We start from the raw sequence: 23,101 nt of genomic DNA, 5'->3' as shown, positions 1-23,101 counted from the left end.
TTCCTTTTCCAGTTTTCGTGTGTGTCTTTTCTGGCTTTAGATTTTGTTTTGTGATTGTAACTGATGCAACAAAAAGCTCCAATCCTGGTGCTGGTGGATGTTTGCGGCCGGGATGTGTGGAAGGAGGGAGGGGAGGACTGTGCAGATTTTGTAAGCAGTTATCTAGTTTCAGTATGGAAATAAAAAACTATTCACTGTAGTGGTGTCGTTGTGGGGGAAAGGAAGGCTCCTGTGAATGGGAGAGGAGGCTCTTCCAGAGCAGGCAGAAGGGTGGGCTGGGATGGTGGGGGGCAGCCAGCCGGGCTGAGGGGGGAGCTGGGACAATGGATGCTACCAGCTCTGGGACGGGGACAGGGGCCCCTCCTCTTTCCTCCTGTCCCCCCAGCAACAAACCAGCACCGCAGCTTGAGACATAGCACTTGTTTATTTTTCCAGCTTGCCCGGAGATGTCTGGCTGGAGGCAGGAGCTGCGCAGGAGGAAGAGGAGGAGGAGAGTGAGTTAGAGCCGGGCTGAAGGGGCAGGTTAGGGAGTGGGGGGGGCGACAGACACGCACCCAGCGCCTTCGGGCTCAGCCTCGCCACAGCTTGGGGACCTTCGGGAAGATGATGTGGCCCTGGGAGGTGACAGTGCCCGTGGTTTCACCTGTCCTTCTGTCCCTCGGAGACCGACGCGCTCCTGGGGAGGGGGACGGGGCGTTGGTTTGAGAAAGCTGGAGGTGTCCCCTCCCCTAAATCCGTGCCCCCCCGCCCCCCCTGATTTACGTGAGGGCACTTCCAGCTGGCAGGAGGGCCGGCAGGGCTCGGGCTGGGCGAGGTGGCATACGGAAGCGCTGCAGGAAATGTAAACCTAGAAGCCACAGGTGGGCCAGCGTCAGAAATTCATGGTGCTGGGGGGGTCTCGGCTGCTGAATTCCCACCCCTCCTCTCCATCACCTCTCCCTCCAGCACTGCCATGGAGGGCAGCTCCACAAAGGTGAAGGTGGAGATTACGAAGCGCTGGTAGTGGCTCGGGAACGGCAGCTGTGGCGAGGCTGGTCCCACGGGCACGAGCTGGGTCCTGTAGTTGTCCCCTGTGAAGGGGCACCTGGGCGTGCGAAAGGGGTGGTGTGGGTGACACCCCCTTTTCATCCTCCTGTCCCCAGTCCCCCCTGCCACAATGCTCACCCGTCCACCAGGATGGGCCACTGGGGCTCGGCTGTGGCCTCGGTGCTGGGGGAGGCCCAGCAGTGGTGCAGGACCAGCACTAAATTGGGGTCCGTTTTCTGTAGGAGCCGAACCTCCACGTAGATGGGGTCCCGCAGCACCTTCACCAGGGGGTGGTCGCCCTCGAGGTGGTAGGAGCTGTAGCTTTCATCTGCAGCAAGGGTGAGAGGCTGAGCAAGTTTTGGAGTGAAGTTGGGGGCGCTGGCGGATGGGCTGCTCACCAGTGGCAATACGCAGTTGGAGCTCCAGTGGCCCCGGCATGGCCAAGGGGGTGGCTGTGGGGGGCACGGCAACCTCCATGCGAAGTGGCAAGAGGTCGCTGGCGTTGTAGATGCAGCGAGCCTGGAGGCTGGGGAAGGGGTGTGGTGGGGAAGCAGATCAGATCTGGATTCCCCCACACACCCCCCCACGGCATCAGCTCCCCCAGCCCGAGGAGGGGGGTGAGCACCACAGGAGCCTGGCGAGGGGGGTGCATCTAGATGGGCTTTGCTGAGGGGGGGTCCCGGCTCTCTGCCGGGCTTTGCCCACCCTCCCCTTACATGTAGATGCTGTCTCGTGTGACGGAGCCGCGGGGGGACCCTTGGACATCGATGGTGGAGATCAGCTGGTTGTCATAGATCAGCCGGTCCTCGATCACCTTGGGGTGGCCGCACACACGGGGTCAGGGTCCCCACAGCAGCTCTGAGCGACTTTTGGGGTGGTGGTGGGGGGTCCCATCCCTTACCTGGACGGTGGTGCCGCACTGCGTGACAGGGAAGTGGAACATGACGAAGGTTTCTGTCACTCTGAGGGGCTCACAGCCAGCCTGGCTGCTGGCGAGGCGCACGCTGTCCAGGTTGTAGGGCTGGGTGACGATGCCCCGCGGTACCACCAGCACAAAGTGCCCGTCCAACAGACACTGCACGGTGGCTGCGGCACGAGGGACCCATCTATCAGCCCAATGGGGACCCTAAATCCCCCCTTTTTCACCCTAGCAGAGGCAGCTGGCAATTGGGGGTGTCCCCAGAGCACCCCACTAAGCATCCTACCGGTGTTGCCGTAGTAACAGGGGGCCATGCGGTCCATGTCATCGTAGCAGCAGCCCACTTGCAGGCAGGCCTCCTGGCCCTGCGGGGCCATGCAGGGAATCCTCCCTACAGCCACCTGGCACTGCTCTCGTGTCAACTGGGTGCCTGGGGGTGACACAGAGGGGACACTGCCCTGAGAGCATCCCCCTGACCTGCCCCCCCCCCCAAGCATCCCCCTGCCAAAACATCCTCCTGCCCGCTCTGAGCATCCCATCACAGCTGTGAGTTCCATTGGCTTACCTGCCCCCGCCGAGGAGTAGAAAAGGGCCGTGGATTGCAGTAGGCTGGGCTGGGATTGAAGCCCAGGATGCAGCAAGCCAGGCTGGGCTTGGGGTTGCAGGCCTGGATGCACCAGACCCGGCTGGGGCTGAGCCTGAAGTCCAGGGCGTACTAAACCTGGTCGGGACTGGAGTCCTGGGCGTGTTAAAGCTGGTCGGGAATGGCTGGGATGTACCAGCCCAGCTTGGCTCTGGAGCCCAGGGCGGAGGAGCCCAGCCTGGGAGTGGGTCTGAAGGCTGGGGCGAGCTAAGCCTGGCTGGTTTTGAGGCTGAGCTCCCGGACGTACAAATCCTGCTTGAGTCTGAGCACCAGCATGCATTAAACCAGACTGGGCGTTGTGGGAGACCAGCCCAGGCTGGTTCTGGGACACAAAGCCTGGACGAAGAAAACCTGGTTGGGGCTGAGCTCCAGGGTGCACCAGCCTGGGCTGGCTTTGGCTCTGAACCCCTGGGCGAAGGAGCCCAGGCTGGTTTTGGCTTTGAAGCCCTGGGCGAAGGAGTCCAGGTTGGTTTTGGCTCTGAAGCCCTGGGCGAAGGAGCCCAGGCTGGTTTTGGCTTTGAAGCCCTGGGCGAAGGAGCCCAGGTTGGTTTTGGCTCTGAAGCCCTGGGTGAAGGAGCCCAGGTTGGTTTTGGCTCTGAAGCCCTGGGTGAAGGAGCCCAGGTTGGTTTTGGCTCTGAAGCCCTGGGCGAAAGAGCCCAGGTTGGTGTTGAGCTCCGGGGTGCACTAGCCCAGGCTGGTTTTGACTCTGAACCCCTGGGCGAAGGAGCCCAGGTTGGTTTTGGCTCTGAAGCCCTGGGCGAAGGAGCCCAGGTTGGTTTTGGCTCTGAAGCCCCGGGCGAAGGAGCCCAGGTTGGTGTTGAGCTCCGGGGTGCACTAGCCCAGGCTGGTTTTGACTCTGAACCCCTGGGCGAAGGAGCCCAGGTTGGTTTTGACTCTGAAGTCCTGGGCGAAGGAGCCCAGGTTGGTGTTGAGCTCCAGGGTGCACTAGCCCAGGCTGGTTTTGGCTCTGGAGCCCCCGGTGAATTAAACCCTGCTGGGGTTGGGAGATAGGGCGAGCCTGGCCAGGCTGGGGCTGAAGCCCAGGGTGCACCAGGACCGGCTGGGTCCGAGCCACGGGGTGAACTGGCTCCGAGTGGGCTTGGGGAGGGAGTTGCGGTCCTGAGATGGTGAGGGCAGACTGGGAGATGTGGTGCAGGAGGCCAGGCTGGGACAGGGGGACAAGGACATCAGCCTGGGTCTGGTGGACGCTGTTGCCTCGACTGGCCCGGTTGCCATCCGTGAGGATCTCGTAGTCTCCGGGCTGCGGGCAGGTCATGTTGACTTCGTAGGAAGCGGCCAGGACCCCACTGAGCAGCATCTCCTCCAGCTGCACCCTCAGGATGTAGTGGTCATCCTGTGGTGGGGCAGGAGGGACAGTCACCCCCAGCCCACCGGGGTGGGGGGGGTCACCACGGGTGGGACAAGAGCCTCACCTTCACCAGGACGTGGCAGCCCTCGTAGCCAGAGGAGAAAATAACGGCACCGTCTGCCCCGGTGTTGAGCCAGTGGAGGCAGATGGAGCAGTTGGCCACGTCAAAGCGGGTGCCAAACTCATCTGCGGGGACACCATGGGCACGGGGGGTGGGGTAATGAGGTGGCACAATTGGGTGCTGTGATGCTCCCCAGGGAGATAGGTGCACAGAAACACCCCCACCCACCCCAAAACAGCCCCCGCACCCAAAACTCATCCCATCAGGGCAGCGGCACCCCAATGCACTTGGGGTTTGGGGTAACCCCAGGGTGATCTGTCACCCGAAAGAGATCGGGGGGGAGGGGGGAAGCTCGCACCTGCCTGCCTGCCCCCCACACTCACCCATGACCTTGAAGCGGACGGTGTGGCTGTGGGTGGGGTACGCCAGCAGTTGCATGCCGTGGTCGCCGCAGTCGTAGCGATATTGCAGGAGTGAGAAGGCAGCTCTGGGCCCCGAGAGCAGGAGAAAAAGCAGCAGGAGGAAGGAGAAGCCCCGTCCCATGGCGGCGGCAGCGAGTGAGGCCGGAGCACGGGTCAGCGCCGGGGTCTGTGGATTTATACCCGGCCAACGCGGGGGGGAATCAGATGACTGGGGGGGCCGTGCCAGCCCCGTGGCCAAGGGGAGGGGATGAGCTCTGGCCAGGGCTCCTCGCTCCCCTGCCACCAGCGACCTCATTGCCCCCGTGGCCATGCCAGGGTGACCAGAGAGGAACCGAAAACTGTTCAAAGAAAAGTTTTTTGTCGCGCGGTGGGAGAGACGGGGAATGGAGACGGCAGCGGCCACGATGCCCAGCCGGACCGAGCCATCTGGGCAGGAGGAGGGGGCTGGCGTGTGCCCACCTTGCCACACAGCCTTGGGGTTTGCCACAAGCCGGTGGGGACAGTGGTGGGACTGGGTGCCTGTGGGAGGGACTGGGGGAGCACCACGGCCCTGCTGAGGTCTGGGGGCTGCGGAATTGGGTGGTTGTCCCCAAATCCGCCCCTGTCCTGGCAGCGGCACGCCCGGCTCTACCCCACCAGCAGTGCCACAGAGGAACCAAAAGTCTTTCAAAGCGCACTTTGTCCCGTGGAGGCCAGAACTTTTTTCTTTTTTTTTGAGAGAAACTCTTCCTGCAAACACAGACTCAAGGCCGCTGCCCTGTCTGTGACACAGGGCCAGGGGATGCTCGTCCCCCGACATCCCGGCACGCAACAAAAAAATAAAGCCGAGTTTTGCTGGCGCCCTGGGATGAGGAGGAAGGACCTTGGTCCCCTCGGGTGGCTGCTGAGTGCAGCACTTGGCGGTTTCCTCCACCTCCCCCCCCGCAAGAAGTTTTCCTTCTGGGTCTTATCTTTATTACTCTTATCGTGACCAGTGTGACGGTCACGGCCGGCTCTTGCACCCTGCCCCAGCACGTGCCGGGTGCCAACGTGCCCGGATGCCCGTTTGCCATCCTCCACCCCCAACCCAGGTGCCAGCCTCAGCGTTTTTGGGGGTTGAGGGGGGGGGGCTTTAAAACCCTCAACGTTCCCGGGGGGAAAAACCCACCCCCAGCTCAGTGCAGGCGCTGGGATCGCAGCAGCTCCCGTCACCTCACAGCACCAAACTCATGGTGAAAGGGTGCGCAGAGGCGGGGGTTTGGCTGTAGCCCCCCCCTAAAACCTTCACCTTGGTTAGTGACACCCCCCCAACGCCCTGAGCTGTGGCTGTGCCTATATATGTACCTATATACATATAGGGCCCTCCCACGTGCTGTTGCCCCATGAGTGCAGGCAGGACCAGGCAGTGCCGGCTGGCAGGGTGCACTTTATTGAGGGGGGGCAACAAGCCCAGGCAGGGGGGGCAACCTCAGCCCCTTTCCCCCCGCCCGGCAACCCGCAGCCATCACAGCTTCATGGTGGCGGCGGGGCCCAGGTGAAGCTCCAAGAACTGGATGATCTCTTGCCACGAGTGCTCCTGGGCTTTGGCGTGGGCTTGGGCTTCCCCCCCCCACAGCAGTGGGCGGGGGCTTCCCCGGATGCTGGAGATGCTACAGAGGGGCGAGCTGGGGGGTTCGATCAAGTGGCCAGCCCCGGGGTAGGAGAGGAGGCGACAGCTCGCCGGTGACATCCGTGCCATAGCCAGCTCGGCGAAGAGCTTGCTGTTCAAGCTGCGGTCGGCCTCCCCCACCACAAAAAGGACCTTCCCCTGGATTTTCTCAGTTGGGATGGCCGAGGCGCTGTACGCGGGGTCCCGGGGGTCGGCGAAGACGGCCGAGTTGTCCAAGGCCCCCACCTCCGTGAGGACCATGCGCTCAGTGAGGTAGGGGATGGGGGGAATGTGGAGATCCTTGTAGACCAGTGGGTTGCCGTAGAGGAAGGCCGTGCCGTTGATCCACACTGTGGCCAGCACCTGTGGGAGGAAGGTGGCCATGGCAAGGGCCACCTCTGCTCCTTTGGAGACGCTGACAACACCCACGCCAGGGCCTCGCACCTGCAGCGGGGAGGAGGGGGGAACAGAGCCAGCTGGCAGTGCCGCTCGCTGGGACGTCACCAGGATGTCACCAGTACAACCCGCTCGCTGGGATGTCTCTGGTCACCAGGATGTCCTGGTCACTGGGATGTCCCCAGTCATGAGGGCAACGCACTGGGACATCCCTGGTCACCAGGACATCCCTGCTTGCGAGGACACCCCCAGTCACGAAGACAACCTGCTCACTGGGACATCCCTGGTCACCAGAACTTCCCCAGTCACCAGCATGTCCCCAGTTACCAGGACATCCCTCTCACTGGGATGCCCTCAGTCACCAGAACAACCCACTTGCTGGAACATCCCTGGTCACCAGGACATCTTGCTCACCAGGATGTCCCCAGTCATGAGGACATCTCTCTCACTGGGACATCCCCAGTCACCAGAACAAGCCACTCCCTGGGACGTCCTTCCTGGTCACCAGGACATCCCTGCTTGCAAGGACACCCCCAGTCATGAGGACAACCTGCTCACTGGTCATCCCTGGTCACCAGGACATCCTGCTCACTGGGATGTCCCCAGTCACCAGGACATCCTGCTCACCAGCACATCCCTCTCACTGGGATGTCCCCAAATCACGCTGCTCACTGGAACATCCCTGCTCACCAGCACATCCTGCTCACTGGGATGTCCCCAGTTCCCAGACAACTTGCTTGTCAGGACATCCCAAGTCCCCAGGACATCCCCCCCCACACCAGGACGTCCCCGCTCGCAGGGGCCACCCGCCACACTGCAGGGCTCACCTTGGGGTGCCGGAGGAGCAGCTCGGCCGCCTCCTCGAAATATTCCAGGTCGAGCTGGACCAGAGCACGGGGCAGGTCATCATAGGCGAAGAAGGCCAGGGCCAGCACGGCGAAGCCCTGGCTGGCCAACAGCCCTGCGCGGAACTCAATGAGGCCACCTGCACCCCCAAACAGGTCGATCACCCCCGGGAAGGGTCCCGGTCCTGCGAGCAGCCAGAGAGATCGTCACCCATGAGGGAAGAGAAGCCACCAGTGCCATCCCGCAACCCCGGAATGTCCCCAGTCATCAGGACAAGCCATTCACTGGGACATCCCAGGGTTCCCCCGCACCCCGTTTCTCACCGGGTGGTAAGAAGAGGGCCCCCCGGACCCTGCCCTCCCGGATGGGCACCCGCTGGACGCCAGGACCCACATACCACCGCTCGGCCTCGCAGGAGGCCAACGGTTGGTCCTGGGGCCCGGTGAGCAAACAGACCCCATCGAAAACCTCCAGCCGGACAAGGAAGGGGCTGCCAGCCACGTCCCGCTTGACCAGGCGTCGGAAAAGGGTGTCGGGCTGCAGGAACCAGAAAAGTCCCATGGGCCAGACGCCAGTGTAGCTGCCACCCAGAGCGGCATGGAGCCCAGGATCCACCTCGCCCGCCTCGTCGGCGCGGAAAAAGGCACGAGCCTGGAAACGTTCGCCCTGCTCGTCCGTCAGTGACGCTCGTAAAGTCACCAGCTGCGAGGGGGACAGCCCCCGCACCCGTATCTGCACCGGCCGGTCAGCCAGCGAGGATTGCGGTGTCACCGTCACCTCCACCATGGTGTACCTGGGGATGGAGGTGAGCATCACCCCTGAGTAGCCCACTTGGGCCCCACGGTTGCCCAACCCTCAGGGAGAAGGCAGGGGGGCTGCGTGGTGGCCCAGTGCAGGCTGGCAGCAGGGGACTGTCCCCAGGGATCCTAACGAGAGGACTTGGCAATCCCACGATGGGGTTTGTAGCCCACCTGGGCCTGCTGGCTTCTCTAGTCCCTGTCCCACCCTCCCCGCCGAGGCCATGCAGCACCGCTCCCCCGCCCCAACACCTCCCACCCCAAACACCCCTCAGCAGCCCCCCCAAACCTGCCCCACGGTGGGGACACCCCTTTTTTCTTCTGGCCCCTAGCCCCCACCATTCCCTCTCCTCATCCTCCTCCCCTGCACCCCAGGGCCAGACCAATGTAGGGGGTCAGGGGGCTGGGGCAAGCTGGGGACAGGGGCTATAAGCCCTCCCCTCCCCCCCCGGTGCTGTGCAGACCCCGATTCCCCTCCGTGTAGCCACGCAGGCCGCAGCCCGACGAGGTGCTGGCCCCAGCCCAGCCCTGGGAGGAGACACTGCCGTTCACTAATGTAGGCCCCACCAGAAAAACATGCCGCCCCCCCGCCCCCAACTTCCCCTCCCCAGCAGGCGCCCAGGCCTTCCAGCCTGAAGCCACAGGGATGGGCTTCCAAGCCCCACTTCTTACCCGCCCGGGGGTGAAGGCTGGGCTGGTGCAGCGGCTCTGGGGAGGGCGAGGCAGGGCCCTGCCTACTGCACGCTGGGATTTGCCTTGATAATAATTAACCCTGGAAGCAGCGAGGGCAAAGGCTTCCTGCCCGCTGACCTGGGCCAGGCTAGCAGCCGCCCCACAGCTCCGTTGCACCCCTGATCTCCTGCCAGACCCCTCACCTGGGGCACCCCTGAGTGGGGGCTGCGCTGGGCGTGGGTGGGAACAGCCCCCCCCCCCCAAATTCCTACTCAGTGAGGGCAACGGGGAGCTCTGCCCCCTGCACCCCCAGCCAGTGATTAACCTACCCTCAGGTTTTGGGGGGCAGAGGGCCAGGTGCCGCCACAGCCACTGCTCATCCTGCAGCCACAAGCTCATGTTTCCCCCCAGGCTGAAGCTCCTGGGCACCACCCTGCCCCGCCCCCAGAGCTCCCCATTGTCAGTGAGGGCTTCTCCTCCCTGCGGCCTGGTCTTTGCCCACCCCTCGCCCCCCCAGTCCCGCTGGGCTGAAGACACAACCCTCAACCAGAACGCAAAAAAGGGGCCTTTATAGAGCAACAAAAACCAGGAAAGTGAAGATCTGCGTGGGTTTCCCACCCCAAACCCCCCCCCACCATCTCCCAGTCCCCCCCAAACCCACCCTGCAGCAGTGCTGCCCCCACCAAAGAAGGGTGACGGGAGGCTGTGCTGCAACACCCACGCCCCTCCCATCCCTGCAGCACAGCAGAGACATGCCCCCTCCCTCCAGGGCTCATTCCCAGGGGGGTGAGACCCCTCTTTGAGGAAGAGGAGCCCCTGTGACCCCAGGAAGGCTGAGGGAGATTCGTCTTGGCAGAGGGAAGGCCCCAGGCGAGAGCCACCAGCACCCCCCTGAACTGTTGGGAGGCAAGTCTGGGTCAGTTCCTATTCATTTTTATAAAGAAAAAGCAGATTTGGGGGCACGCAAAGCAGTTCTTCCAGTCCCAGGCCCTCAGCAACACCCCAACTTCACAGGGCAGGGTAGGGGGGATCCAGCAGCCGGTTCCTGTGGGTCATGGCATTGTGTCACCCACCCCAGCTTTGTCCTGCTGTCTGTCCAACCACAAGGGCCCGGGCAGCCACTCCTGCCCACTGAGCCGAGGAAACACCCCCGGAGAGAAGTGGGACCCACAGAAATCCCAGCTGCCCAGGCCGGGCATCACGATGCCTCGTCTCCCATCTCACTCCGTGGCTGTTTTGCGTCGCACGGGTGTTTTCTGGAGCAGGGCCAGCGTGTCCCGCTTCTCCACCCGCCGCAGCTGCTTCTTCTTTGCCCGCTTGAGCTTCAGCGGGTTCCGGATCTGGGGAGGGGGGTGAGGGGGAAAGAAGGGGCTTTCAGGCACAGAGATCACGCTGAGGGGGGAGCCAGGCAGGGATGGGATCGTCTTCCTCCCACCACTGAAGCGTAACGCTGACTGAAGTCTGGACACAAAGCCGTCCAGCTCCTGATCAGATTTATCCTAAAACTCCTCCCCGGGAGCATCTCCAAGTTGCCCCAGCTCTGGTGTTGGAGGGGACAGGTTAACCCCATCCTCACCACCACCACGTGGCTGCCCAGCTCTTCCCCATATCCACCCCAAGCTCCCGGGTCTCTTCCAGACTTCCCAGGAAAGCCCCATGTGCCTGGATTCCCCTTGACGCCATTTCCCCTGCTCTGTTGTCCCGTGGGCCACCGATCCCCAAGGTGACCCACTCCCTGGTTTTCGAGAAGCTGTCCCCACCCTGCTCGGCTGAGAAATCACCCTCCTGGTGCAGCTGGCTTCAGCTGGATTTCCCCAGTCCTCCCAGTGCTTCAGAGGAGCCAGGGAGTGGAACTGGAGCACACTGGAGGCCAGTGCCTGGGATCTGAAAGCTACTGGCTCTGCCAGGCCACCGCAGCAACCCCAGCCCACAGTGGGGCCACAACTCACCACTTGAACAATTTCCGCCTTCCGCTCATTCTCTAGGCGCCGCTTCAGGTTCTCCTCCCGTCGCCGTTTCTTCTCCTACAGGAGTAAAAACGTTCCGTGTGGATCCCTCCCTCCCTTCCTCTGGGCTTAAACCCAAACCAGCATCAACCCGCAGCCGATGTCGACCCCGGTCAGGGAGCTGCAGGGCTACAGCAGCACGAGTGCCACTTGCCCAAGCATAAAATCTGCGGCATAAAACCAAGCCAGCGGCGCTTTCCCCCCCCGGCACGAGGCTTGAACTGACTGAACGAGTTTATTCCAAGTCAGTGACTTGCAGCATGTGACTGTCGCAGCCTGGATTTGGCACAACAACAGGGAATTCACCGTCCCGGCTGCCCACACACGCAGGGTCGTGTATGGAGGGAGGTGGAAAAGTCTCTGGTCACTGCCCAACCCCGCAACGCGGCCCTGAGCTCGCCCCAGCGAAGGGAGCAGGTAACTGCAGCTGAGGGCTGGGACAGCAGGCACAGAGGGGGCTCGGTGACGCTGCCTGGAGGGTCCTGAGCCCCAGGCACAGCTCCCGAGCCCTGTTACCTCTCGCTCTCTCTGTTTCCCCTCCTGCAGTTGCCGTGCCAGGTCCCGGACGAGCTTCCTCTCCTGCCGTTCCTTCATTTTCCGCGCCCAGGAGGTGCGAAGGGCCTTGTCCTGGATCATGTGTGAGAACCTGGGCAGGCAGATGGGCCGCGTCAGCAGCTGGAGGAGGCAGAGCTGAGCTCCCCACGGCTCGCAGGAACCCCACAGAGCCTCGCCTGCTCTGGCTCCTCTCCGGGAACTCCTCAGGCCAGAACTCTGTGAAACTCCCCCAGTTCAAAGCCTCCCACAGCAGCCCCGAGCCCTCGCATCCCCTCCAAATCTTCCCCTCAGCTCAGGGCTCCCCCAGACCAGCCCCGTCCCCTCTGGGTCCTTCCTAAAATCTACACACAGCTCCTGAGTGCCCTTACAAACCACCCCCGTGGCCCCATCAAAGCAGCTCTGCCCCTCCCACACCCCTCCCGAGCCAACCCACTCCTAAAACAGCCCTGTCCCCCCCAGACTCTCCGCGCAAAGCACCCGCAGAGCCTCCCCCCCAAGCTCCAGAACCCCCAAACAGCCCCGCCTCCACCAGAGACCCCCGCCAAAGTGTGTGTGTCCTTCCCCCCCCCCGCCCCGAGGCCTGACCCTCCCTCCCGCGCCCACCTCTTCTTCCCGGGGTCCTTCCACACCCGCCCCGACTTGGGCCTGCCCCGCGGGATGGCTGCCGCCGCCTCTTTTCGTTTCTTGGCGGCTTTTCGGCGCCGTCGGGCCGGGGCCGGGGCCGGGACCGGGACCGGGACCGGGACCGGGACCGGAGCCGGGGCCGCCCCACTGGGCTCCTCGGGGTCTGGGGCCGGGGCCGCCCCGCACTCCCCCTCCATTCTCCACGCGGCCCCTTCCCTGGCGGCGCCGTGTGATGACGTCAAAGGCGCGACACGCCGGCATGGCCGTGCGCATGCTCAAAGAGGAAACGAGACGACGCCGAGCCCCCCCCGACCGCCATCTTAGTGTCGGGCAACACCTTCCCGCCTCCCCGACGGCGCCGAGCGAAGGCCGCCATGTTTATGCCGGGCAGGCGCTTGGCGGTGCTCATCATCCCGTCGTCGCGGCGGCTTGTGTCCGGTGCCTTGCACCGTCCCCGTTCCCCCCTCCATCCTACCCGGTGTGGGGGCCCGGTGAGGCCCCTGCCGCCCCCTGAGCGAGCCCCGGAGAGATGCGTGGCCTGGGCTGGGTGAAGAGGCCTTTACTGGGTGCCAAACACACAGAGGGGAGCGGCCTCCGTCCCGGGGCCAGGATGTGGAGGCCTCTCAGGCTCCGGCCAGCTTCACCATCGGGCACCAGGGAGGCCCCTCCGAGCTCTGGCAGCGGGGCTGAGGCATGTGGTGGTTCTTAGCAGGGGACAGCTGCGGGCTTGGCCATGGCTACAGCGCCTGGGAGAGGGAAAAGGGGAAAATGCGGCTTTTGGGGTCACAGAGAGAAACCCCCGTGGGTCACCAGCTTGGGGTGACCCCTCAGAGGAAAGAAGAGGGAGGATAACGCTGCCCCGCTCCCACCGAAACGCCGGAGCCAGTGCCCCAGGTCTCCCCAGGGCTCTGAGCTGCAACGGGGCCCTGCAATGGGCCCGGCCCCCCTCACCATGTTTGTGTACTTGTGCTGCTTGATGGCGTCATAGCCGAAGGCCAGGGCCGCCACGGCCGTGCAGAACTCTAGGAGGCTGAAGATGACGAATATGGAATCCAGCCCGTTGCTCAGCATCTGCGAGAAGGAGAGCGGAAGGATCCTGCAGCGTCTCTCATCCCTCTCCCCTGCACAGGCAATCGCCCAGTTTATCCCGTGCTGCGTCAGGAGGCTCGGACCCACTGCCTGAGCAGGACCATGAGGCTCTACCTTGGTCTCCAGGTTGAAGCACCACTCGGGTTTCAGCTGGAACGGCATGTTGCTCTCGCAGCCAGGGACGTTGCGAGTGATGGCCGTGGTGTGGACAAGAGTGGCCACCAGCGTGCTCAGGATGACCCCCATGTTGATGACGCAGCAGGTCTTCACCTGTGGGGGTCACCTCACGTCAGCCAGCAGCAGCTCTGGCCCTTCTGCTCTGGCCAGGAGCTGTGCAGGTGACAGCATGACACCCACCCTGCCAGAGACCCCCCGCGAGGTGCCACAGAGCTGGGCGAGAGGCTGCCTGACACTTTCTGTTTGAGCTGTCTGAGCAGGGGGCCTCCGAGCTGGATTATTCAACTCAGGACAAATATATTCCTGGAGAAGCCACCCAGGGCAGCCACCCTCTGTGACACCTTTTGTCCTCATCATCGGAGAAGGACTTCACCAGGCCCCAAGTGTCTTGTAGAGGCCCTGAAGTGTGAAGGATTGTGATAGGGAGAGAGTTGGGCACCTCCCAAGGCCGAGACAGGCCTTGGGTGCCTTGCTCTAGCCCCTGCGGGTTGAATCTGGGCTGCAGGGGGGTGCTGCCAGCCTCTGGAAGGGGCAGAAGCAATGGGGGGATGCTTTGTCCCTCCCAGCCTGGCCACAGGGGACCCCCTTACCAGCAAGATGTTATCTCTTTTTTCACTTTCCACCAGCAGAGATCCTGAGACCAGGAGCTGCTCGGAAAACAGAGGAAGGAGGGTGTTAGCAGCAAGACACCCATTCCACATTCCCCCTGCCCCTTCTACTGCAAATCAGTGTTCAGGGCTTCATGCACGCTCCCTCCGTCCCCAGAGGGGACAGCCAGAAGATTTGGGTGTAAGAGGAGGCCCTGGTGACGGGATCTGGTCCCCAATCCACCAAGATTCCCCAGTCCTCATCGGATGGCGAGAAGGTGAAGGCCAGGCACGTCCCTGCTTACCAGGAGCCCAAGCCAGAAGAGGATCCCGCTGGCCACAGGCAGGGAAGGGTTCCTGTGCTCTGATGCCGTCAGGATGATCCCGAAGCAGACATGGATGATCCCGGTGAAGATGTGAATGGTCTGAGGAAGGATGGGGGAGAGGAACCCCCCTGGTCACTCTTGGCTCAAAGCTCTGCCTGTCTGCCAGCACCGGCAAAGGATGGATATCACCGTTGCTGTTAGCCACGTTCCACCCTGCTCCCGCTGTCACACCACGCCCTGGCAGGACAGTCCCTGGGGATACTCAGTCCCCACTTTGCCCCTGAGGTGCCCCGTCCCCCTGAAATGCCGCGTCTCACCCCCAGCACCTTCGGCTGAGCCCTTCTGAAGATTTTGACTTGAAACGATGCCCCAGCGGCTGTGGATGGCCTGGAGCCGGAGGTCAGCTGGGCCGCTCGGGGGTCTGTGGCCGGGATAACCTCTGTGATGATCCTCACACCCCCGGAGTCGGTCACCGTGGTGGCTGCCATCGTCTGCGGGCAGAGTGAGGAAGCTGAAGGACCGGGCCAGCTCCCGGCCTGCTGAGGACCAGTGTGTTGGATGTGGCAGCACAAGAAGCACTGACATCCTCTTCCAAGGATGTCCCACACCCCATCCTGCACCCCACACCTCGCCCCACGCCCAGGTACCTCCTTCAGCCTGGGTTTGCCCTCCTCCTCCTCCCCACGGCCGCTGTTAGCGGTCCCTTCGCTGTCCGAATCTTCCCCGGGAGGTGGTGGTCGGGCAGGGACGTGATCCCGCTGCCCTTTGCTCCCTGCAGGAAGTTTGTTCGCGGAAATCTCGTCAGGCCGCTCTTGCTCAACGAGGCAGCTTTGCCAATGGAGGGGAGAGAGAGGCTGGCAAAAAGCCCCGCACGCACCCTCCTGCGTGTATGAGGTGGAGGGAGAGGGAGGCGGGGAGGGGGGCTTGGCAAACCCGAGGAGGGGCAACCCCTTCGAGGGCTCCACTGCAACCTGGGGAAGGGGTTGGATGGTCCCAGGAGGAGACCCCCCCCTTGCCCAGTTTTGGGCGAGTCTTCTCCATCCTCAGTTGTAGATGCTTTACTCAGGTGTCATTATCTGCCGTGGCAGGGTCCTAACGAGGTGCTCAAAGATTAATTTGGCCACTACGAGACAGCCAGCCCTGGCAGTTTCCCTCACAGGGGAAAAAAAAAAAGGAGTGAAACAGGACATGGCACAAACATTATAAACCCCTAAAAGTCCCAAGGAAGCTCCTTTATTGCTTTTTTATTGTCTTTGGGGTTCTCCTTCCTTCACGAGCGCCTCGACCCTGTGGGTCTGTCCCCGGTGAGGACAGCCCACCCGCAAGAGCGAGCCGGGGGGGAGCAGCAGCACGGCGTGCGGTGCCGGACGGCTCCGGCGGGAGCCGAAGGGAAAGGAGATGCGGTTGTTTCCGATAGGAAATGAGAGCTCAGCCTGGGAACGGAGCCACCGCACATGGCGAGGAGCTCCCGAGGGGCAAGCTAGGAGGCCCCTTCCTCCCTCCGCTGGCCACCGGTCTCCAGGTCTGCCAGAAAAAAGCTATTTCCTCCGTGGCCGCCGTCCCCATCTGCTCGCCAAGTGGGTTGGGGTCCCCCCAGAGGAGCCCCCCAGCTTCCCTGGATGTTTGATGGGTGCGGGGTAGGACCCCGCTTGGGCTTTTTCCTCTCTTGGAGGCTGTGAATGTCTGCCCACCGCCCCAAGGCTTTATCCGTGCTATTTCTGGGTGGAACAGAAATATTTAAGTACAGGGTTCTGACATCTCTGAGCTTGGCCACAAGCAGCTAGGGCTGGCTTCACACCGCGTTGGTGGCCATGGGCATCACCAGCGTTGGGGACCCCAACACCCCTCGCACCGCAGAGCTGGGGAGGGCCGGGCCCCTCCACAGCCTGGTTCCAGCTGAGGATTTTAGGAGCAGGTGGAGGAATTTTGGGAAGTGCTTTTTCCTTTCCTTTGGCCCTAGAGGGAGCTGAGACGCCTGGTTTGGAGGCATATGGCTTCCAGAGCTCGGCAGAGGCTTCCAGCGCTGGGGCCAGCAGTGGGGCGCGATCCCCAGTGAGGGGTGAGCAGCCACAGCCCCCCCCCAATTCCGGGGAAATCAGGGGATGGGTGGTACCAAAGCGGGCACAGGCTGTAGGTCATGGAGAGCAGCCACATCTCGGTGTCTTCCACGGAGGGAACAGCAGCACAGCCACGTCCTTGGCTCTTAAGTCTGCAGAGACGCCTGAGGGAAGCTAGTGTCCCCACAGAGCCTCTGTGTTTCTCCAGGGACTTTTCCAAAGGTTTTCTCTGCAGGGTGGAAACCAGGAGACTGACCAGTGGCTGACTGGGGTGGTGGCCACAAGCCTGGGGGCAGGATGCCCAGCAAACCTCAGCAGCCAAGCTGGGGCTGTGCGGGCTCAGCTCTCCCCTGTCCCATTTTGGGTCTTTACAGCCAGACCATTTCCTTGTCTGTTGGCTAACGAGGGAGCACCATCGGTCTGTGCCCTCCCCATGCTCCCACGCGCCGGGGAATGGGAAGATTTTTGGCACAGCAGCAGGAGTTGGCTCCAGATTTGCCCATAGCTGGGAGGTGGGGGGGGCACGCCCACCAAACCAGCCTAAAGCAGGTCTCAGAAAAGAGCCAACAGCAAGGAGCCTCGAGGGACTCACATCTCCACCCTGGTGCCTGAGCGGGCTCACGCTGTCTCCGGGCAGGCAAGCGGGAGGAGAGGGCAAGGGGGTCGCCAGGCACCGTAGCCCTTCTGCGTCCTCTCATCCCAGGGTGGAAAACATCAGGCAGAGAAAAGCTGCCGGTGCCAGCACCGGGTGCTGGGGAGAAGGTGCCGCTGGCGTTTCCCCCATCCCATAGCCCTGACGGCGGGGGAGCGAGCACTTGGCCTTGTAAAGGGCTGCAACTGCCGGCACAGCTTTCCAGGAAAAACATGGAGATGGATGAGATTCAACCGCGCCTCTTCACACTCCCTGTGCCTCTTGGCCTTTAATTTCTGCCGGTAATTTCTGCCTCTCTGCAGAGGGAGAGCCGCTCTCAACACCCTGATGCTAACGAGTCCCGCGCCAGCTGGGATTTCGTTGCAGCCCCGGCGGCACCCGAGGGGTAAGGAACACTTTAGCACCCGTGGAAATGCTGGGATCCCCTCTTTAGCCTTTATAGAGGCAGGGTGTCCTCCAGCATTAGCGACGGCTCGTGTTCCCAGCCGAAACCGCCTGCTACGGTGGATTTCCTCCCAAATCCGTCTTTTCAGATTCCTAAAGCATTCCTGAAGTTTCAGCCTTTCAGCCAGAAACAGCCGTGACTGCCCTCGGCCCAGCAGCTGGCTTTGGTGAAGTGGTTGAGCAAAACCCCTTTCCAAGCGAGGTATCCGTGGAGAAAGTGCTTTTCCCTTTCTAAATAAAGCCAGGTCCAGCTGGGGATGGCAGGAGCCCAAGGTAGGATGTTACAATTTATTTTGGAAACAGATGCCAAGAGGAGGTGAAGCTTTTAAACGTCTGGCTGAGCAGATGCGGGGAAGCGGCAAGCCCGGTCGGTGCAGCCTTCCAGCCCTTTATTTGCAGGAATTTCTGGCTTTGCTGATATATACAACGCGTTCCTTGGATTTTAATGTTTTGTTGTTGTGTTTTTTTAGGTCGAGTTTGCTCTCCTGACAGCTGGAAATCTTTGCTTTGCTGATTAGCCTTTCTTTTAAATCTCCAGGAGCCGCTCACGCACGGGCTGAGCGCTGGTGCTGGGCGAGGCGTTTGCCCCACAAAAACGTGGCTTTCAATAAACACACCTGGGCTGGCAGCTGGGGACTCCCACGTCGATGGCTTCGGGCCCAACGCCCCGGTGTCCCTCAGGATGTCACGGCACGGATGGGGGAAGCCTGGCTGGGTGCTCAGGTTTGGGGCAGGGGAAGGGGGGGGGGCGGTTCAGCATCCCCTCCCACCAGCGCAGGACAAGTTTACGAGCCTGGTGGAACCGAAAGTCCTTTTCCAACCCAAAAAGCCCTGCTTTTTTCCAAAGAAAATAGATTTCAATGGAGAAATGCTTTTCACAGAAAGTTGCTGCTTCCTGTGAAAAACTTTATATCCCCATAAAAATACCGAAAGTCAACATTTTGCTTTGCCTCCAAATGTTTCTGGTTCTCACAGGGCTGTTAGGATACTGGTTCCAGAATGAGAAAGCCACATTTTTCTGGGACAGGTTTCAAGTTGTTTTTTTCTTTTTTTTTAAAGCCAGCTGCTTTTATCTGTGCCATGTTCCCTGGGCGGCGATGATGCCAACCCTTATATTTTCACTGCAGACAAACATGCTGCTCTGTGATCCCCAGACCGTGGGCTATGTTGTCCCTGCTTTGTGCCCCCAAAAAAACAACGGAGGGAACCTCCTCTGAGGGTGTTAAACACCGAGGGATCCATCCCAGCTTAGGAAATGTGGAGCCAGGAGCAGGCAGAAGCAGGCAGGGAGACAGGCAGCGCATCGCTGCCTGCTGGGGTGGTCCTGACCCTTTTTGGGCCGCGGTGCTGACCGAGGCGGCCGCTCCGGCGCTGCTGGGAATCACCGTGGTGCGGAATTCAGGCGCCCCGAGGAGACACAACAGGGAGGGAAACCATAACCGAAGGCAAAATTTTGGAGCAGGGACCGCGCCGCTGAAAACCCCTCGGACAAGGCGCCCGTGGAGCCAGTTCTCCACGAAACCCCCACCCAGGCACCCTCAAGGCTTTTGGGCAGGAGGGCGTTGAAAGGGGGGGGGGGGTGTCATTTGGGGCACAGCGGCATCGCTCCTACCTTTCCTTGGTAGGGCAAGGAAACTCTGCCCTGAAAAGGTCTCTCCTGCCCTGCACCAAACAAATCCCCCAAAACCACTGCGACGCAGCCCCCTGCTCCCCATTTAACCCATCATGGGATTGGGGGGGGGTGTGGAGCCCCTTCCCACCCCAACCCCATGGACAGGGCAGAGCTGCGTCCTCCATCCACCCTCTGTTTTACTGGGGATGTGACACTCAGGGGCTGGCCGGGTGTCCCAGCCCCACACGTGTGTGGTCAGGATGAGGCCAGGACCCCATGAGATGCAACGTGGGGTTTTCCCCGGCTCTGTGTGAGCTCCTTGCGGTGTCCACGGAAGGGAAAAGGGTGGCGGTGCTGGCATGGCCGGCATCTTGTCTCCGCTGCTAGCCGGCCAGGCTCCCTCCATGGCATGAAGGAGTGTAGCCCTCGTAGCTGTAGGCTGGGGGAGCCGATGGGGCGATCGGCAGGTCCGAGGGGTTGTTGCTGATGGTGTAGGGCACGGAAAAGGGAACCTGGGAAGCAGAAAGGGGCAGCCCTGTCATCACACAGCCCCGGTGTGTCCCCTTTGTCACTCCCCGCCAGGACGTGGGGCTGGGGGACACTTGGGGACACGTGTGTGGCCTTCAGCATCTCAGCGTCACCGCAGACGCCTCTGCTGAGGCTTCTCACCAAGTTCCACCCTGCCCGACCCCGGCTCAGGACCATCCCCATCACTCCCCCACCCCGGTGCAGGAGGAGGCAACCAGGCAGTACTCACAGGCTGGGGCGGGCAGCGGGCAGCCAGGTAGCCCCGGCAGCAGAGCAGGGCGGCGATGGCGAGCTCCACGAAGCTGGTGAAGAGCAGCATGCCCGAGAGCCCAGTGCTGGCTGGCTGCAGGCAACACAACCCCACAGAGCATTGTGAGCCACTCGCAGCAGCCCCACACTGCTGCCCCGGCACGACCAGCACCACCTCAGGCCACCATGGGCTCCGCATTGGCCAGGAAGCGAGTGATGGTGCAGTGGCAGAGCAGTATTCTTGCCCCACATCCCGAGAGGAACCACCCCCCTGGCCATGCTGACCCCCACCTCAGCCATAGCTCTCCCTCCTGACTCCCAGACGCAGTGGGGGCTTTGCCAAGCATCCCCCCAGCCCTGGAGCCGTCTCTTGCTGGCGCGCTGCTACAGCCCACCAAAGCAAAAAAAACAAACACAAAACCAACAAATCATATCGGGGGCTGACATCTTGCTCTCAACTCCGAGTAGCTGAGGGAACTGGGGGGGTTTAGTCTGGAGAAAAGGAGGCTGAGGGGAGACCTCATGGCCCTCTACAACTCCCTGAAAGGAGGGTGCAGAGAGGGGGGATGAGTCTCTTGAACCAAGGAACAAGTGACAGGACAAGAGGGAATGGCCTCAAGCTGCACCAGGGCAGGGTCAGACTGGCTCTTAGGAAGTATTTCTTTGCAGAAGGGGTTGTTGGGCGTTGGAATGGGCTGCCCAGGGCAGGGGTGGAGTCCCCATCCCTGGAGGGGTTGAAGAGTGGGGTTGACCCAGCGCTGAGGGATCTGGTGGAGTTGAGAACGGTCAGGGTGAGGTTCATGGTTGGACTGGATGATCTTCAAGGGCTTTTCCAACCTGGATGATTCTGTGACTCTGTGAAATACGTGTGCCTTTTGCGAGCCATTTCTCTTCTCCCCATTATTGAAGGAAGATGAAAAGGGGAGCCATTCTCTACTTCCTTCTCGCCAACCCTCTGTGATTTCTGGCCAGTCCAGCACGCTCCGCTCTCCTCCCTCCCATCACCACCGGCACCAGCACTCGCCTTTAAGCCAGCTCAGCTCACTAAACTAGCAGAAAACCAACCTGGCAAAAGCTCGTAGCGAGATGGAGTTTCTAATGTTACTACGTGGGGAGCCACTTACCGAGAGGGAGGCTGGGTGCCCGTACATCGCAGCGATGCTCAGATCCGCTATTAGGAAGATGACCCCGACGCCTGCCGTGACGGCGCTGCAAGCGTTTGCCCCCAGGCTGCTCTTAACCTGGCAGAGAAGCCCACCGGCATGGCTCAGGGGGAGGCAAGAGGGACCTGCCGCTTTCTGCCCGCACATCCCAGGGAGTGAAGGATGGAGGAGAGGGCAGGGGGAAGATCCTCACCAACAAGGGCTTGGGATAACGCTCCACCACCAGCAAGAGGGATCCTGAAGCGATAAACTGCCCCGAAAAGAAGAAAAAGAGATGCTCAAGTGGGGGAAAACCCACCTTGGGGTAGCCACTGCCACCTCCACGCAGGGATGGGGACCGCCATGCTACAGCCCACGCTTGGCATGGCCCCACTGCCTGGTGTGGGCACACAGAGGGATTGACTGGGGGGAGAAGCTGCCCTGAGAGCCTGGTGGCTCTGAATCCCCCCCAGCTGGGATGATGAAGGCACTGGAGATACTTGCAGAGCACCCATCCTCTTCCTCCTCCTCCCCTGGGACCAGATCACCGCCTGCCCCGCGACTCTGGGGGTGCCCTGTCCCCTGCACGCACCAAGATGCCACCCCAGAAGGGGTACGCGGTGGTGGCGGTGACAGACCAGGGGGTGAAGCTGGAGCCTGCGATGCTGGCGGCCACCCCGCCGAAACCGAGGTGAGCCACGCCGAGGACGACCTGGAGAGCCTGTGCGGAGGGATGGGGGTTGCTCGGAGCTGCTCGTGGGGGCAGACCCACCGCAGACCCCCCCCCCCCCATGGTGTTGGTGAGGGGAGAAGGGTCATGCTCACCCCCATCAGCTTGGGCTTCACCCAGAGCAAGATCTCAGCCATCGTCCCTGTCCCCCTGGAGAGCACCCGCCAAAGCCACCTGGAGCACCCAGCTGTGGGGCTTCCCTATGGGGCTGGAGACAGGCAGCAGGGCCTCCGGGGGCTGGCACTGCAGCTGGGGACACCGGGGATGAGGACCCTGGGGACAGAGCGGGCAGCCTGTGGACCCCAGCAGGATGGGACACAGTTCGCAGCCCCCCCGGCGGGCACACAGCTCTCTCCCGGGGGAATGTCGCTCCTGGGCACCCAGCGACAGCCGGACCTGGAGGAAAAGGCACCCAGAGGTGGCATTGGGGTGGCTTGGTGAGACCTCCGCTTCCCTCCCCTTCCTCTGTTAGCTATTTCTCCCCCTTCCTCTTCCATTTGCGGGGGGTGCAGGCAACCTGCACGCCACCAACCTGGGATGCGAGGAGGAGACGTGAGAGCCCCTTCCCGGAGTCTGGGCAACCCCCTCCCCTTGAACTTGAGAAGAGCTGGGGCAGCCACCACCCCCAGTAACCCCACCTTTGCCAGATACCCCTCCAGGGCAAGACAGAGCCATTGGGACCCCCCGTCCCCGCTCACAGCCACCCCCCCAGCTCCCCCCATGCCGGCCACCGCCTGTATCGGCACTCACCGCACTGCCCCTTGTCCCCGCCGCGGTGGCTGCGCCATGGGAGCAGAGGCCGGTTGGGTTTATTACCTGCAGACCTTGGTGCCGTCCCCACCCCTCCCACCGTCCTCCGCGCGGTCACCCCGAGACCTGCCAAAGTCCTACTGGTGCTTCCGCCTGCTGTGGCAATGGCAGCCGGGGTGAGGGGACACCTGCCACCAGCATCCCGGTCCCACATGGGGCCACCAGCAATGGGACATGACCCTGAGCGACTTGTTTAGGCCCAGGGTTGGCACAAAGACCCCTGAGGTCGCTGCTGACCAAGAACGTGTGGTGGTTTTTGGCTTTCCTTAAGCATCTCCTCTGCCTTAACCCCTGCCCAGTCGTGGGGAGCTCATGGGACCAGTCTGGGACCAGCTCTCAGCCTTTATTAGTGCTGCCACACCCAGGGAGGGACACAGGGCCACACCATTGCTGCGGGCAGGGCTGAGGACGGCCGTGGCACATCTCTGCAGCTGACACAGGGAAAGCCACGACGTGGAGAGGCCGGGGGGAGCCACTGATGGGCAGAGCCCCCCCCCACCCTCCGCAGGGCCGCTACGGAGCCCGTCTGTCCACAGCCATGAATACCTCATGGTAGGGTGGCGGGGGTGGCAGCACCGCCGGCGGAGGCACGAAGCTCGGGGTGGAATCCTCAGCCTGGCCAGGGAAAAAACGCCACGGGAGTGAAGGCATCGAGGTTGGTGCCTTCCCTCCCACTGCTTCTAAGGGGTTTTGGGGGTCTCGTCCCTGTCACCCCTTTTTCCAACCCGCCATCCC

At 62.2% G+C, this 23,101-nt stretch overlaps 4 protein-coding genes across 6 annotated transcripts; all 4 read right to left on the bottom strand.

Moving 5' to 3' along the window:
* Positions 1 to 405: 405 nt before the first annotated feature.
* Positions 406 to 5,352, bottom strand: ZP1 (zona pellucida glycoprotein 1). Its single transcript, XM_074884477.1, has 12 exons — positions 4,402 to 5,352; positions 4,022 to 4,143; positions 2,511 to 3,942; positions 2,232 to 2,375; positions 1,928 to 2,112; positions 1,743 to 1,840; positions 1,425 to 1,552; positions 1,165 to 1,354; positions 934 to 1,084; positions 763 to 847; positions 555 to 676; positions 406 to 467 (listed from the first exon to the last, which is right to left on the bottom strand). The coding sequence occupies exons 1-11, from the start codon at positions 5,237 to 5,239 to the stop codon at positions 570 to 572; spliced, it is 3,480 nt and encodes a 1,159-aa protein (XP_074740578.1). The 5' UTR covers positions 5,240 to 5,352; the 3' UTR covers positions 406 to 467; positions 555 to 569.
* A 473-nt stretch (positions 5,353 to 5,825) lies between these two features.
* LOC141950276 (acyl-coenzyme A amino acid N-acyltransferase 2-like) lies at positions 5,826 to 8,916 on the bottom strand. Its single transcript, XM_074884882.1, has 4 exons — positions 8,779 to 8,916; positions 7,633 to 8,102; positions 7,291 to 7,493; positions 5,826 to 6,511 (listed from the first exon to the last, which is right to left on the bottom strand). Exons 2-4 carry the CDS (start codon positions 8,093 to 8,095, stop codon positions 5,924 to 5,926), a joined length of 1,254 nt encoding a protein of 417 aa, XP_074740983.1. The 5' UTR covers positions 8,096 to 8,102; positions 8,779 to 8,916; the 3' UTR covers positions 5,826 to 5,923.
* A 779-nt stretch (positions 8,917 to 9,695) lies between these two features.
* CCDC86 (coiled-coil domain containing 86) lies at positions 9,696 to 12,212 on the bottom strand. Of its 2 annotated transcripts, XM_074884884.1 has the most exons (5): positions 12,090 to 12,208; positions 11,943 to 12,053; positions 11,301 to 11,430; positions 10,728 to 10,802; positions 9,696 to 10,118 (listed from the first exon to the last, which is right to left on the bottom strand). In XM_074884884.1, the coding sequence occupies exons 1-5, from the start codon at positions 12,158 to 12,160 to the stop codon at positions 9,999 to 10,001; spliced, it is 507 nt and encodes a 168-aa protein (XP_074740985.1). In that variant the 5' UTR covers positions 12,161 to 12,208; the 3' UTR covers positions 9,696 to 9,998. The 2 variants fall into 2 exon arrangements, with proteins under 2 accessions (XP_074740985.1, XP_074740984.1); XM_074884883.1 differs by having other exon boundaries at positions 11,943 to 12,212.
* Positions 12,213 to 12,507: 295 nt separating this feature from the next.
* LOC141950132 (membrane-spanning 4-domains subfamily A member 15-like) lies at positions 12,508 to 14,930 on the bottom strand. Of its 2 annotated transcripts, none has more exons than XM_074884564.1 (7): positions 14,790 to 14,930; positions 14,460 to 14,633; positions 14,122 to 14,241; positions 13,820 to 13,876; positions 13,167 to 13,322; positions 12,915 to 13,034; positions 12,508 to 12,709 (listed from the first exon to the last, which is right to left on the bottom strand). In XM_074884564.1, the coding sequence occupies exons 2-7, from the start codon at positions 14,628 to 14,630 to the stop codon at positions 12,701 to 12,703; spliced, it is 633 nt and encodes a 210-aa protein (XP_074740665.1). In that variant the 5' UTR covers positions 14,631 to 14,633; positions 14,790 to 14,930; the 3' UTR covers positions 12,508 to 12,700. The 2 variants fall into 2 exon arrangements, with proteins under 2 accessions (XP_074740665.1, XP_074740666.1); XM_074884565.1 differs by having other exon boundaries at positions 14,460 to 14,653; positions 14,790 to 14,919.
* Between the last annotated feature and the right edge of the window lie 8,171 nt (positions 14,931 to 23,101).

This window comes from Strix uralensis, chromosome 15 (genome assembly GCF_047716275.1).
Source record: "Strix uralensis isolate ZFMK-TIS-50842 chromosome 15, bStrUra1, whole genome shotgun sequence".
NCBI classification, from domain to species: domain Eukaryota; kingdom Metazoa; phylum Chordata; class Aves; order Strigiformes; family Strigidae; genus Strix; species Strix uralensis.
Note: the sequence above shows the minus strand (reverse complement) of the source record. Positions and strands in the feature narration are given on the sequence as shown.